The sequence below is a fragment of the Scardinius erythrophthalmus genome (genome assembly GCF_964197995.2).
Source record: "Scardinius erythrophthalmus genome assembly, contig: HAP1_SCAFFOLD_361, whole genome shotgun sequence".
Lineage (NCBI taxonomy): Eukaryota > Metazoa > Chordata > Actinopteri > Cypriniformes > Leuciscidae > Scardinius > Scardinius erythrophthalmus.
This window is the reverse complement of record NW_028296251.1, coordinates 23,627-40,136: the sequence shown is the minus strand read 5'-3', so window position 1 is coordinate 40,136 and position 16,510 is coordinate 23,627. Positions and strand designations below refer to the sequence as shown.

Here is a 16,510-nt window from a genome sequence, read left to right as displayed (position 1 = left end):
GAATTTATTTACATATATTACAAGTATAACACTGACTGGTTCACCAAAATTCACATTAAAACATCTGTATTGTTACCTACTTTTTTCCCCAAAACTGACAACTAAGAATTTAATGCAAGTTCAAAAAAGGGAAATACATAATATAGTTAGTTTTTTCCATCTTGCAATGACACCTAAACTAATCAATGAGGACCGAACGTGAGACTTTATACCACAACACTAAAAAGACAAACTCATCTCCAAATGAAATTGGACTATTTTACCACCAAACTAAAACGAGAAATCGGTTACAGTCTCCCATTTACTGAGAATACAGCATCTAAAATCACATACCCTGGGGTACATAAAACAAATCATAATATATTTTGTGCAAGTCTCATTGGTGATCAAGGTCTTGTGGTTGTTGTAATCACGAGACTGAAACATTCGTTTATCATGCCTTTCCCCAACGGCGACTCGCTGAAGTCCAACGAAATACAGTTATAAAGACTGAGAAATCAAAGTCTACTGTTAACATTACTTAAGACTAGTCAACATCTTTTGTAGTGTACATAAATAAAGGGCACATGTGGCCAAGTCTAGTTGCACCGTCATGTTTCTTCAAAACAACTTCCATTCCCTTGTCAAGTGGCTTTAAATTTACTAGACTAGCACATTGGCACATGGATCTATAATCACATTTACAATGGTCCTTGTCCTTTCAAAGCTCTTGATCATAAAGAATAGCTTTACTGTCTAACTGAAAGACAAAAACATGCTTGGTCAAGATAGAGGTGACCACGGGATCATTTGGGACACCATCAAGAATGATGCATAGGTGTCCAGGATAAGATCATGAGATAAACTGAGATTGACTCCAAATATTTGATTAGAGTATCAAATAAAGAGCACAAGTCTACGAAATTGCATTCAACTCCTGATTTTGATGATGTGACATAAAATTGGCCCCATCTTGCTTAAATACGTCTTCACAACGATGATGTCGTAGAGTCCACCACTTCTCGCCCGTTACACACAGTTGGTACTATAGTAGAGGCTGAAGCTGTGGAAAAAGATAATTGAAATAAAGGAAATGATCAATAACCATTAGCTGAAGCTTTAGGAGTGAATGTGGTTACCTTGTGAGTAGGTGGAGCTCGGTGCGGTGACTGCCGTGGAGAATCGGTTTTCTTTGGCCCTCAGAGTGGTCACATTCTTCTGCGGCTGGAAAAGGATGATGTGGATCTTGGGGGCGAAGAGGCAGCCGAGCACCACGGAGCCACTCAGACTGACGGAGATGCACATGGTAGTGGTCTGCACCTGTACAGTGATCAACAGGATTTAACATGTTCAGATAAGTGTATCATTCAACCTGGCTCACAACAGTTTGTTACCATACACAATGAATGTCATGAACGCCAGCCTTGGTCAGATTTCAGTGCAAAATTAAAAGGAAAGAACATTTGATATTTTGCATGAAAAAATGAAGACTAAAAATAGGCTTTATTTTCTTTAAGCAAAATATAACTTCCTAATTCTTGAATTTGAGGTTAAATAGGGCCAGTTTTTGATTGAACTGTGTTCTGTATTCATTGCCTGAATAAGTTCTGTGTTGATAGCTTTGTGAAGTGATGATATAAGATAATACCCAAGCACTTTGATATTTACCATGGTACCAAGTGATTATTAAATGCATGTACCATTGTATTTACATTGGTACTTCAAATAATGCAGTGGAGAGATATTATCATAATATCATGTCCAAATAACATGAGGTAATACCAGATTAAAGATGCTGTATGTAATATTTTTGACTGAACTAACGCATACAAATACCATATGTTTGCAGATATTTAGGAAACATGTTAAGTTCACATACTCGTTTCTTCTAAAAAAAACAATGCTAGAGCCAGTTATTCACCTTTGAAATGTGATTTCCAGGTTGGAATGTCTGACTGCATCCGAAATCGCATACTTCCCTACTATATAGTAGGCGAAAAAAAGGAGTCTTTCCGAATTCACAGTAGAGGAGGCGAGAAGTACCCGGATGACCTACTACTTCTGACGAGATTCTAAAGTGTGCATATAATGGACACTTTACTATCCCATGAGGCCACGGGAGAGGATTTATGAATGGCAGTGAAGCGGCGTAACTGACGTTGGAAGGTCACATGACAATGACAACATGGCGAATGTAGTACGTCCAGATTACATTCATACTACACATATTCATATTAAATAGAACATACTTTTTTAGTGGTCATGAAGTTATTACTTATTCAAAATAAGCACCTACTCAGAGCATGCAATTTCGGATGCAGCCTCTGTTTTTGTTTTGGTCTGTGAAATCCCAGCCAATAGTATTTCGACACCCCGGGGATGCCAGTTGGCGGAAAACACAGCATATTGCAACCATGGCAGCCAGCGAACTAACTGGGTCAGAGATTGCAGATTCTACCCGATCTTAAAAGCCTCGGGATCTATCTGAAAAGCTCTAAGACCAGGATAAATCTTATCGCCCTCGTTCCTGTTGCGTGTCTTCAATCTGGCAACCCGCATGTGCGTCGAGTCTGAGGAGGAGTGGCGGGGAAACAACTCTCCCAAATATTTTGAGTTTGTACTGCAGTACCCATTTCAACCGTTAGCTGTCAATTTAACATACTGCACCTTTAATAATTTGTCTTAGTGTATGCCTGTACATATGTATGACCTGAACCATCTAATTAAGGTCTTACTAGGTACTTTGATGTCATACACGATTGGTCTGTGCAGCCTACTTCAAGTTGAAAACCTAAAGTCTTCAAGATCGCTTGAAAAGCATTGGCAGGTGTGTTGAAGCAGGTTGGAAATAGATTTTACAGGACATTGGGTCTCCAGGAGCAGGATTGACGACCTCTGGTTTATTCAGACTGAGAACCTCTCAAGCCAAAAAATCAACTATTATAGTGGTGAAATAAATCTTTTCCCTGACACTTAATCTTTAGGTATTGCCTCTTCTCTTCTTCCTCCAAAGGTTAACTGGCTGATACTACATAGCACTCCAGAACTGATATTGACAGCACCAAAATGATATAATTGTCTGGTATAATTCTCTGTGGATATAGTGTGTTTGTGTTGTAAAACGATTTGCTGTTGCAGTGCAGGGATTGCCACTCTCAGCCAGGGGGCATTCTTGATGACCGTGTCTACAATGAAACTAACAGAGCTCTGACATCTCTCACCCCACAGCAATAAGAGTCCTGATAACATGCGACAGGCAGCCCTCATCCCTCAGATAGTGCTACTATATCGACTAGACATTCACATCACTGTATGTTTGAGCTGGCACACTGAGTTTGTCTGGTTAAGAGAGCCAGAGGCCAGCTCTAAAAGTAATCTCCTGTTTGGTGTCATGACTTGCAGAAAACCTCAAGACTGAAATGAGTCTTGAGTTATGAGTTTTTGGCATATCTTTCGACTGCTTCTGTCTTCTGAAAAAAGCAAAATCTCAAGGATGTTTTGCAGTATGGTAATAGGGTATTCACTGCATAATCTAATAAACTCAAATGTATTACATTTTACATTACAGTTACATTTCAGCAGAAATCTGTTTGGGTCAATGTATGGAGGTTCATGAAGTATCTCCTCTTTAGCATAAGAATCAAAGACAATCTTGCATAGCCACTATTGGCATAAATTCTGGTTAATTTTGCAGCTTGTTCTGGCAAGGAACTGTGCACATAAACAGGATGTTATATCATTGCTTTTTTTGTCTTTATGTGCCTTTTAGGAGCATGTCTATGCGAAATAAATCAGTGGTTCCTACCCCTAGTCACGGAGTATCTCCAACACAGCACATTGTCTCCCTAATGCAGGGTTCTTCAATTCTGCTTTTGTAGGTCAACTGTCCTGCAGATTTTCGCTCCTACTGTAATCAAACACATCTGAATCACCTTATCAATCTCTCCGGGATTACTAGAAACTTCCAGACGGGGGTGTTGGGCCAGTTTAGAACTAAGGAGTAGGACTGGACACCACTACCCTAATCAACACATGATTCAACTTATCAGTTCATTAATAGAGACTCCAAAACCTGGGTGCATTAGATAAGGGAGACATCCAAAAAGTGTATTCTTGGGAGTACTCCAGAACCACGGTTGGGAACAACTGAAGTAGATGATATCACTACAGTAAACTGGCATGTACCTTCAAACTTGTTTCTAACTATGTATCCTACTTACTCTGTAGTCACTGGCAGTGACGTAGAAGATGGGCTGGAAGGCCAGCCAGATGATGCAGGTAGTGTACATGGTGAAGCCGATGAACTTGGCCTCGTTGAAGTTCTCTGGACATTTCCTGGTCTTGAAGGCATAGAAGGTGCAGAGGATGATGAGGATGCAGTTGTAGGTGAGGGACACCAGCATGCTTGAGTCCAGGCTATTGCATTTCAGAGTCACCACATCTCTTCGATCTGGACCCACCTCTTTCCTCACACCTGGTGCCTCGACCAGCAACCAGACAAGAGCGACCAACAGCTGGGCAGAGATCAGTATGGCACAGATTGCTACCTGAGAGGCAGGGCTGATGAAGCGTGGACGTTGGGCACTGTCTCTTGCCCCACCAAAGATCCGAGCAATCCTGTTGGTCTTCGTAAGCAAAGCCGAGTAACAAACCGCAAAGGAGGAGCCAAGGCCAAGACGACGCAGGGTGCACACAAATGCCGAAGGTTTGGCAATGTAAATGAAGGTCATGGCATAGCAAAGGAGTACACCAAATAGCAGGATGTATGAAAGTTCTCGACCGCTAGCTTTCACAACCGGAGTGTCATTGTTCCGTAAGAAAATCACAGCCACAGCAAGCGTACACAGCATCCCCAGACAGGCAATGGTGACGGGTCCTACCGCCCATGCGTCCGACCAGTGGATGTACTCCTCCGGAAGCTCATAGCACCCTGTGAGGTTAGCTAAGGGCCATTCTCCAAATCCACAGTCCACACAGGTAAATTCATCTAGGAGGTATTGGTGGGGTTGGCATGGGATGCAAATCCAACAACACACGTCCCCAGGTTGCATGCTTTTAGCTTCATTGGGTTGGCATGGGTCACTGCACTGAGATGTAGGAATTGCTCCACCTGCCCAAGGCACCAGACTGGTATTGAGCACTAAGCTCTGTGCCCAGTAGCCTACCTTCCGGTAAAAAAACTTGTTTTCCTCTTTGTGGTAGTGGAAGATGTTGTAGCGACCCAGGCAGTCACCTAATGAGGTGAACCGCACCACGTTCTCAGTGTCAGCAGGCCTAAAAGGGGCTGAAAAGGTTTAACAACATTACAGTACCTTTATTAAAGTCTGAATCCTAAAGCCATAGACTACATGCAACATTAATTCATTTTAAATTTAATGTGCAATTCATCTCAATTCAGAAACTGATCTTAGTGATGTAATGTTAGCTAATCTCTCAAATTTATTTCTCGACATTTAAACTGAAAGATTTAATCTGTTGAAACCACATCCAATAAATCAGTATATAGTTCATGGTCTGTCAAACTGATTATCCTGTCTGAGATTGCATTGCTCTTGGAGACCAGTTGAGAGCTCTCTGATAATTTGATAAAGGATGTGTGGCAAGTGAAATGAAGTTTCGGTGCATCAAGACTTATTGGTTAGATAAAATTTTAGGTAGATAATTGAAGAGCTGTTTCATTGATTGGGAGGAAATGTTCTATGGCAAAAAATAGGACTAAATGAAATAGAACTTGAAAGATCTCAACTGGTCGCTACTCACCATCAAACTTAGTCTTGAGAATAAACTCCCGGTAGAACCTCTTTCCATTGCCTGGCTTCATGGCGTCGCACACCTTTGTGGTATTGGGGCACACAGCTTGCCGCATGTTGTGAAGGGCATAGGCCATGGCATAGACTGCATTCACCACAAACATGATCTTTGATTCTGGCTTAAAAGACCCATTCCTCAGGCTATTACTGGCGCAGCCGTGTTCATGGAGACGACAGCCAAACCTATGCTCCCAGAATTCCCTAAACCATGGGTTCCGTGTGTTCAATTCCGGTGTTAGCTTGGTGAAATAGTCTTCAAACTCCCTTATAGAGTATGAGGCAAGCTCAATGGTGAAAGCCCCATTAGCGGCCTTCTCGCTGCCATGGACTACGCTCTCCTGCGCTCCCCAGCCGTCGCTGGCCACCCAAATGAAGGTAGCGTTCATCCTGGCTGCGGCAGAGAGCAGTTCCCTTGCATCTTCACTTCTGGTGAAGAGAATCACCACTTTGGCATTGGCTTTTTGCTGAAGTGAACGAATAACATTTTCATAATTTCCTCTGTTTACTGAGCGGCTGACTTTCACTGAAGTTGCGATGCAGATTTGGCGTACTCTGGCTTCTTGTTGAAACGCGTCGATACCCGTCTCACCGTAGTCACCCTCTGAGGCTACAGTGGAAACGTAGGTCCAGTTGAAGTACCGTATGATATCAGCTATGGCTTTAGCCTGATAGAAGTCTGGTGGGACAGTTCGGGCGAAATAATCATAACGGGATTTGTCGCTGAGCTTGGCACTAGTGGAAGCATAACTTATCTGTGGGATCTGGAAGAGTCTAAGAAGGTTTGCCACCTGCAAAGAAAGAAAAATAACTGATTATTAGGCAGTAATACTTTTTTATAATATAATTTTATGCAACCATTTTACCACACTTTGCGTATACCTAAGATTTCCATAAGACGTAGCAAATGTAGCTTAAGTAGCTGTTTTATTAAAGGAATTAGGCACATTATCTACATTTTTTTAACATCCATCCATTAATTATATAAATTGTAGAAATGTTAATCTTTTTTTAATTTCTGTTTACTGCCAGCTTTCTGTGGGTGGCAGTATCACAATGGTAATTGCCTCAGACAAATAGCAATGGGTTTACTGAATATGGGGTAATCTATAATGAGCCTTATTTACATAGAATGCGTTTTTGCTCTGAACAGAATGAAAGTCGCCTGTTTAAAATAAATGTTAATATGGTGAAATGCTATTTCAGTGCATGTGTCAGGTTACAAGGGACTGTGGGCAGTTATGAAATAAGATGCAGGTTTTTCCAATAAAAAACATAGCGCAAAGCGCCCTTTATGTCACTGAAAATGTTTGTTTTTGCTGTTCAGTATCTACCATAAATTAAAAACCCCAGTTTCCCAATGAGTCAGTGACCCACAGATGCTCTTTGCAAACTCGGTAAGCGCAAGATGTCCCATAACATTCTTTTAAATGTGGGAGGGAGAAAGATACAGCTTTTACCTCTGTCCTGTTTTCCTATCTCCCTCATCTGAGCCTATCATTTCAGGCCATAGTTTCATGGGACTCAGACAGACCTAATTCTGATCACGTAAGATAACTGTGCTAGCAGACAAAATTATAATGTTAGATATGGTGTAAGTTTCCTCAGGCTATGACACCTTCAAAATCTGATTTGAGAGATATTTTTTCCATTTACACTAAGAGTGTTGACAGAGGAAAGAGAAAATGTGCTATTTTTGTTACTTGAGAATATTGAAAAAATTTAGTTGAAAGTCACAGACCATGAAATCTTTAATTCTAGTGTATTGTTAATGAGCTATTATCACAAGAGGACGACAGAACATACAAGCCTGACTGTAAGATGGATAGCATGATTTAAATAATCACTCAAAATTTAACAAAATTATTTGGTTGTAGCTGTTGGGTCCAGCTCTCAGCTGACAGACATTAGAGCTGATGGGTGGTGAACGTACATGTCAGTTTCTGACAAGCACACTTACATAGCTCAGTTTATTCAAGCCTGAGGGAGAGCAGACAGTCTGCAAAGAGGTGAATTGAGAAAATCGGATTCATTTAGACAAGTGCAATCCGCCACAGAGGAGGAACGCTGGTTTGGCATCTCACCTCTGCTAAATTTGACAATTGTCAGGCTAAATCGTAATCAAAAGTGAGAAAAAATCCTTGAATTAGCCCTGTTTTTTTTCCCTGGCATTAAAATTTTCCCAAAAAAGGAATTGGCACACCACCCACCCATTAGAAAAATAGAAGAAAAATCAGGATTTAAAAGAGCTGTGTTGTTAATATGTGTGAGCTGTCTGGAAATCTAATGCGTTCGTCAACACCTCTTAAGCGTCACTGGCCACTTTAGAAGCTCGAGCAGATGTTGATATTCCAGTTGCGTATCAACACATTCATTTTTTTTTTTTTTCAGAAAACAGAAACGGCCAGAATGCCACTGAAGCATTTGACAGGGACCACCTGAGCTGACTCTAGTGTGTGTACTGTTACCCTACCCAGACAGTGGAACATGGAAATATAGACCTCGCTGCATTTCCCATTCTAAGAGTTTTTTGCTGCAAATCATAACAGCAACGTTAAAGTTCCAGTGAGGCTCTAAAAAGCAGTGTGACATTGTCATTGCAGCTGAAAGTGCGATTTCAGTCAGACTAAAACAAAAACGTATTATGACCTAAAAGTATTTTAAATAAGACAAAAAACCATGCACCCTCAGCAACCATCTATTTTAAGATACAGGGTTCCCAGTGTCATAGAAAACCTGGGTATATAAAGGAATTTCTAGACCTGGAAAGATCAAGGAAATTAGTAAATTCTTAAAAAAGCCATGTCATTGTTTTTTCATTTTTTCTGGTTATGTCAAGTGCTAAGATATTTTATCGGGTAGAAATTGCTATTTGTTAGTAAAAAAAGAAAAAGAAAAAACATATATATATATATATATATATATATATATATATATATATATATATATATATATATATTTTTTTTTTTTTTTTTTTTTTTTTTTTTTTACAAAAGTAAATTCATTGGTCACTTTCATTGAAACTTTTGGAATCAAGAAACTTATTTTTTTTTAAACTTATTTTTTTAACTTATTTTTTATATATCTTTAAATAAAGTTTGAAAATGAGCAGCAGAAGTACAAGAAATCTCTTGAATATTGTCTCGAATGGGGATGGGGGGGCCTCGGGCTGAGAACCACATGTGCGTGTGTGTGTGTGTGTACTTGTACAGCTATCTTTGTGAGGACCACTGACCTAGCAACACATTAGCAACCACCCTGAACACCCTAGCAATTATCTAGTAATGTCTTGGCAACAAAACACCTTAGTAACGGCATAGCAACCCCCTGGCAAAAAAAAATAAAAAAAGCACACAGCATTGTGGATGCAAGTTTTCCAGAGGCAAATAACTCTCACAATTTCATCAGAAAATTCAATCCATAATTTAGTTGTTCCTGACTTGTAATTCTTAGTTTTAACATGAAACGGATAATAATCCAATCTTTGTGCAATTCCCATCTTATTTAAAAACGTTTTTCAAAGGCTGGTCAAAAACAAGGCTTCATAGAGGGTTGTGAAAGAATGATTAAGTGTCTGACCCTGTCCTGAATGTAAGCTAAACACCCAAATGAAAGGCTAATCAGGGTAAAGTGATGCTCTGTGACAGCAAAACCCCTTTTCAAGCTTTCCCAGCCTCCAAACATCACAACACCATCTGTTTTTTCCCAGGACACTTCTTCACCAAGTGCTACTGAGCCAAACGGTGTCTTCACTCTCTGTTAAGAGCTAGAGAATTGCAAATGACTAAACATGACAAACAAATAAACAAGGTTTGCATTGTGGTTTGAAATATTGGAGTGCTAATTCTAATTTAGTTTTAATTCTCTTTAATTACGTGGGAAATGCAAATGACTTGGCATTTATATGCGATTAATTATGAGTGTTATTTGTCTGTTGTTTTGGCATTCCAAGAACACCACATGCAGTTCCAACCTATTAACATTTTCAGTGTCTCAGACCACAGTGGAGATCTCCATATGAGTGACCTTGAGACACACACACCCACTCCGTTATTACATACAGAAACACTAACGAACAGTGACTCCTGGCAAACAACTTCTTCACCTTAAGAGACTTGCAAGCATGAAATAGTCAGACAATACTTGCTCTTAATTCCACACAGCACCTGAGGATATTTTGTCACATTTTTTATGCATGTCATTATTATTTATAATTGTGTGCTAACACACACACACACACACACACACACACACACACACACACATTTTGTGCTAAAGAAACATGATAATATATTCCGTCACCTTGTGCGGGAGAGAAAATGTGCTGGCGATGAAAGGAGCATGTTGGCTATTGATTGGTTGGCATTATCAAATGCATTCCTCAGTAACTCTCCAAATGTCTCACATATACAAAAGCTCTGCCTTTTTAATGAGTGCAATCTGACATGAAAACATTCGATTCAGATTTTCTAGTAAGTTAACTAGTGCAAAAGCACCGTAAATGTGGCCCATTTGACTCATGTGATATTTTACAAGTCATTCAACAACACTCTTTCCATCTATTGTTCATTTCATGAGCTACAATTAATCAACGATACCAACAGCCACTGTCTCACTCCTACAACTCCAAAGACTGAGCCATTTTGGTAGCCAAAATGCTACTATAAAAGTCTGAAGTATTTGGTGTTTACTTCACAACTGAACGTCTGTGTATTTTATGTGTTTGCTGACTGTACAGTATGTTGATTTGAGGTGTAAATTTAATACACATGGCTCATTGAAATATGAAAGTCTCTGGTTCCTTAAAGGGATAGTTCACTTTGAAATAAAATTTTGGTATGTTTTAGCTTACCTCAAGGGCCTCTTGTAACACAGCCATGTCCACGCGCGCCCTCAGATCACTTGGACATGGCTGTGTTACAAGAGGTATAAACGATATAAATACTGTTCGTTTTCTCACACAAACCGCTCGTTTCATGTCTTAGGCCATCAATGTGTACTTACGATGGGGAATTGTTTAATTTGGACGATGGGGAATTGTTTTAATTTGGACTCTGTGCATGCTCTTTGAGACAGTGACCATAGACCTGCATTATACGACTGACAGACAAGAACGGTTTGACCTAAAAATATCAAAATTGAAACTACTGTGGAAAAAAAGACACCTACATCTTGGATGCCCTTGAGGTAAGCTAAAACATACCAAAATTTAATTTCAAAGTGAACTATCCCTTTAATTCCTTATGCAGCATCAAAAGTGTTTTAAAAGCAGGCGTTTTCATTGCATTTCAACCATTTTGACCAGCAGGTGCCAATTGTTTCAGAGTTTTGGAAAAGCTTTGTTTCCCTCATCACAAATCATATGACGTCAAAAGACTTGGATATAGCACATAAGCCATATGGACTACTTTCATGACACATTTATGATGCCTTTTTGTCATTTCAGAACTTATTTTTGCTTTGAAGCTGTGTCATAGACAAAAGAAAAGGTTAGCATGAAGGTGATTACATTTTTTTATATATTATCTAAATAATGAAAGAAAAAACAAGCCACATTTTCCATGATGTCTGCTTGTAATGATTGTGTCTGCTTGTGAATATGAATTTAACCATGAGATAATTAAGCTATCAAGAATGATGTGCGATGTGAGTTGTTAAACCATGACGATTTTGTTTATTCCCTCTCTAGGGACCTGTCACTCACGAAATTAGCGGGATAGTCTGCCAATCTCATCGCCACCACCCACTCCAGCACTCGATATAGCTCTGCCTCCCGCCACCATTACCCATACACACACATAAAGCTTTGTACCATCAACCGATGAATGGTAATATGTCAGCCCTGATTCCGTCTCACAATCCAGATGGCAATGGGTGAAAAACAGGTGTGAGAAAACCAGCGAGGACATGTGCTACCCTGTGTGTTATCTCCTTTATATTCATGTTCAGTCGTGTCATGCTTCTTTGGGTTCCCTGCCAAGAGCGTCTCTCATTTACCACTGGGTGAACGAGCTCCAGGCTGCCTGAAGACCCCTCGAAGCTCTTCCACCCCAGTGCTGGACAGGTGGCATGAGCTTTGGCAGGCTTGTCATGGCCTTGTTGTCCAGCACAGTTGGAAGAGCTCCTCTGAGACCTTCAATTGCTGTCGCTGGCTGTGACATCCTTCCCACAAACCTGAAATGTTTGTGTATTTCTCTGCACAATATATTGTGTACATAAACGAATAATTTCTTGGTACATTATAAAGCATATAGTTGAAATATTTTGTTATATATTTGTTGACTGACAAATAGATCAATTTGTGTCAATATTAACATGGATTTTTTTAGTTATTTCAGGTTTCTCTGAAATGCCATATGATTAGCCACTTTGGGACCACAGGAAAATTGATTTCCAACACTGATTTGCTCATGGCACCACAGGATGGAATTGTGCACTATGGTTACTATTGAAGGTTTGGGACAGTGACATCAAAGGCACCAAACAGAAATATCATGATTTTATGGGTTTCAATAAGAACTGGCAAAACATTTATTTTTTTATGAAAAATGTATGAAAATTGTTCCCTGAAAACAGGGAACAATTTAGCTTTATTTTTATTTCAGTTTTAGTTTAATAAATTCTACGGAAGCCCTGAACCGTAATGTGAAAAGAAAAAAAAATCCGTAAAAAAAAAAAAAATAAAAAATTACGAGAATAAAATCGAAACATTTCGATTTCAATAATTTATTTCAATAATTAAAGACAATTTTAAATAATTTCAGTTAACAATAATAACGCTTACTGGATTGATGTTTTAAAGGTGCACTTCACCGCTGGCAAAATTGGCTTTCAATAAAACTTGGCTGTCTATACAGTAGAAAGGCAATTTTGTTTTTTAAATTGGTGCTACCTGACCAGAGAAAACAGAGCTGAAAGGCGGTTGTCTTGCCTTTTGCCAAAAAGATAGGAAAACGATACTCGGTTACTCACGTAACCTCGGTTCTCTCTAGAGAGGGAACGAGTATTGCGTAAGCTTGCTTACGCTGCGGGAAAGTCTTCTTTTCTCGAGATACTGAAGCCAAAAATTATCCTTAATTTCATTTTTTGTCAACGCAGTGCAGCTGCGGGCAGCTGAGCTAGAGCGGCATACTGCGCGCTCATTGGCTGCCGCGCGGCAACTGCTTAAGCCTACCAGTGAGCCTGGCGTGACGTCACGCCCAATGAGGGCGCGCGCGCCCTAGCGCGTCACAGCCCGCCAGAATGGGCGGCGTCAGAGCATATATAAGGAAGGCTCGTAGGCTATATTCTCTGTTTTCTGTCGAATGAAGCGACACGAGCTACAGGCTTCAAGCACGGCAGGGAACGCAATACTCGTTCCCTCTCTAGAGAGAACCGAGGTTACGTGAGTAACCGAGTATCGTTCTCTTACGAGAGGTTCTCTCGTATTGCGTAAGCTTGCTTACGCTGCGGGAACCCCTTGTCCACGCCGTGCGAGCCTAACAATCACATATGACTCTATGAAGAGCATAGAGGTGAAAAACAGGTGGCCAGCGGTGCGGGCCAACACATGTTCATAAGCACATCTAGGGAACGCAAGAACGGCAAGGCCGGTCTATGTATACTGACCCTGAGCGTGCAGCTCAACAGACAAGCTAGTCAATAGTACAACCTGCGCATATGGGCAGGACATGAACACGACTAGACTGACAGAAGTTTCGCCTGCAGAGCGGGAACTTCCAGGTTATAAAACCTAACAAAAGTGGAGGGGGACGCCCAGCCCGCCGCCATACAAATGTCATGAATGGAAATCCCGCTGGACCATGCCCACGATGAGGCCATGCCTCTGGTGGAATGAGCCCGTATGCCCAACGGACATTGCAGGTCTTTTGACGCATATGCTGCCGCAATAGCGTCCACTATCCATCTGGATAGCGTCTGTTTCGAGGCGGCGCGACCCTTAGCGCGCCCTCCAAACGAAACGAAAAGCTGCTCTGAGAGCCTGAAGGCTGCAGAGCGCGTGACATAACACCTTAGCGCCCTGACCGGGCAAAGGCGGTTGACACCCTCCTCACTGCCGGATGACGGCAGGGCCGATAGGGTAATGACTTGAGCCCTAAAGGGAGTACCTAACACTTTGGGGACATAGCCGTGCTTCGGTTTGAGAATGGCTAACGAGTCGTTAGGTCCAAACTCGAGGCACGACGCGCTGACAGACAGCGCATGCAAATCGCCCACTCGTTTGACTGAAGCCAGAGCTAGCAGAAAAACGGTTTTAAGCGTCAAGTATTTCAACTCCACAGAGTCCAAAGGCTCGAACGGATGCACTTTCAGGGACTCTAGGACCAGGGACAGGTCCCAAATAGGGACTGACGGGGGCCGGGGAGGGTTCATCCTCCTGGCCCCTCGCAGAAAACGGGTGATGAGTTCATCCCTGCCCAGTGAGCGGCCGCGCGCCGAGTCGGCGAACGCTGCTATGGCCGCGACGTAAACCTTGAGCGTGGAGGGGGACCTGCCCGCGTCCAACATCTCTTGGAGAAAGTTCAATACCTGTGGGACTCCACAGGACTGAGCATTAGAACCCATTTCCACACACCATTTGTTAAACACTGACCATTTAGACGCATAGAGCCGCCTCGTCGAGGGGGCTCTGGACTGCGTGATCGTGTTAATTACCCCTTCTGGCAGATCAACGAATATCCGTTGATTTCCCACGCATGCAGAGACCAGTGCTCTGGATGGGGATGCAGAATCGATCCTCGAGCTTGAGAGAGAAGATCTCTCCTCACCGGGATCGGCCATGGGGCTGTGTCTGTCAGCCTCATCAGCTCGGAAAACCATGGTTGGTTTTCCCAGCGCGGGGCTATGAGGAGCGCTGCGCAGTTCGTCTCCCTGATCCTCGCTAGCACTTGAGGCAGCATCGAGATCGGGGGGAACGCATACAGCGGAACGCTGGGCCATGTCTGGGCCAGCGCGTCCTCGTGTTTCGAGAAAAACCTCTGGCACTGAGCGTTCTCGCTCGCGGCGAAGAGGTCGATCTCCGCTTTGCCAAAGCGATGCCAAAGCGCTTGGACCGTCTGGCGGTGTAGAGACCATTCCCCTGGGGGAACGTTGTCCCTGGACAGTCTGTCCGGGCCGTCGTTGAAGCGACCGGGTACATGAGCTGCCCTTAGGGAGCGCAGCGGGCCCTGAGCCCAGGATAGGAGGCGCTCTGTGAGAGCGCGCAGGGCTCTGGATCTGATTCCGCCCTGGCGGTTCACGTAAGACACTACTGACATGTTGTCCGAGCGGACTAGCACATGGTGTCCCCGTAGGAGTGGTAGAAAGTGCTTCAGCGCTTTCTCGACCGCCAGCATCTCTAGACAGTTTATGTGAAGGCTTCTCTCCGTATTCGACCACCGGCCGCAAATCGGACTGCCCTCGTGAGTCGCTCCCCAACCCATGTTGGACGCATCTGTCGAGACCACTTTGCGGTGTGCGATGACCCCCATCGACACTCCCCGCTGAAACCATTCGGCCGCCAGCCAGGGCTGCAGGGCTGAGACGCAGCGCTGAGTCACTCTGACTGGTGCACGGCCCGAAATCCATGCTTTGCGGGACACTTCCGACTTTAGCCAGCACTGAAGCGGGCGCATTCGAAGTAAACCCAGCTGCAGGACCGCTGCGGCTGACGCCATATGGCCCAAAAGCCTCTGAAAGGTTTTTAGGGGAAAAACTTTTCCCACCTGAACGGAAGCGGCGAGGTGCCGAACACGGCGCGCGCGCTGTGTTGACAGTCTGGCCGTCATCGCCGCCGAATCCAGATCTATACCCGGGAAAGTGATAGACTGGCTGGGGGTTAGAGAGCTCTTGTCCCAGTTCACGGAAAGACCCAGGCTTTCCAAATGACCGAGAAGCGCTTTCTTGTGAGAGACTAGTTCCTCTGTTGACTGCGCTATAATGAGCCAATCGTCCAGATAGTTCAGAATTCGCATCCCTTTCGATCTCAGGGGTGCGAGGGCCGCGTCCATGCACTTCGTAAAAGTACGGGGTGCCAGGGACAAGCCGAACGGCAGGACGGTGTACTGATATGCCTGACCGTCGAAGGCGAATCTCAAGAATGGCCTGTGACGGGGAATAATCTGAATCTGAAAATACGCGTCTTTCAGATCGAGAGAGATGAACCAGTCCCCCGGGCGAATCTGCGCGAGGATTTGACCGGTCGTGAGCATTTTGAACGGTCGTTTCACGAGCGCTTTGTTCAAATATCTCAGATCTAGTATAGGTCTGAGCGCTCCGCCCTTCTTGGGTACGAGGAAATAGCGGCTGTATAAGCCTGCCTCGGCAGCCAGAGGGTGAACCCGTTCTATGGCACCTTTGTGCAGTAAATTCGCTATCTCTGTGTGAAGCAGATGGGCTGCATCTGCTTTCACTTGTGTCTCGACCCGGGCGCGAAAACGCGGGGGGCGGCGAGCGAATTGAAGCGAATAGCCCTTTATCACTGTGTTTAATACCCATTCCGACATTCCCGGAATAGCTTTCCATGCATTCGCACTCATAGCTAGGGGTCGGATAGCCTCCGGGTCCCGCCCGCCGCACAGCGCGGGACGGGGAGCCTGTGGCGGTATGTGCGCGAGTCGCGCAGTGACAGTGAGGGGAGACGGGGGCTCGCTGATAGCGGCAGCCGGCTGAATGACGCTGTGAGAGAGCGTTTTGAGCAACGGCTCGCGGCGCGGAAGCGGGGCGGGCTCGTGAGTGTGTACATG

At 43.4% G+C, this 16,510-nt stretch overlaps 1 protein-coding gene across 1 annotated transcript; it reads right to left on the bottom strand.

Moving 5' to 3' along the window:
• Positions 1 to 968: 968 nt before the first annotated feature.
• On the bottom strand, positions 969 to 15,739 carry LOC308686519 (metabotropic glutamate receptor 2-like; the record flags this gene model as incomplete). Its single annotated transcript, XM_081394950.1, has 6 exons — positions 969 to 1,042; positions 1,119 to 1,299; positions 4,200 to 5,263; positions 5,740 to 6,577; positions 14,555 to 14,842; positions 14,924 to 15,739. 6 exons carry the CDS (start codon positions 15,737 to 15,739, stop codon positions 969 to 971), a joined length of 3,261 nt encoding a protein of 1,086 aa, XP_081251076.1.
• Between the last annotated feature and the right edge of the window lie 771 nt (positions 15,740 to 16,510).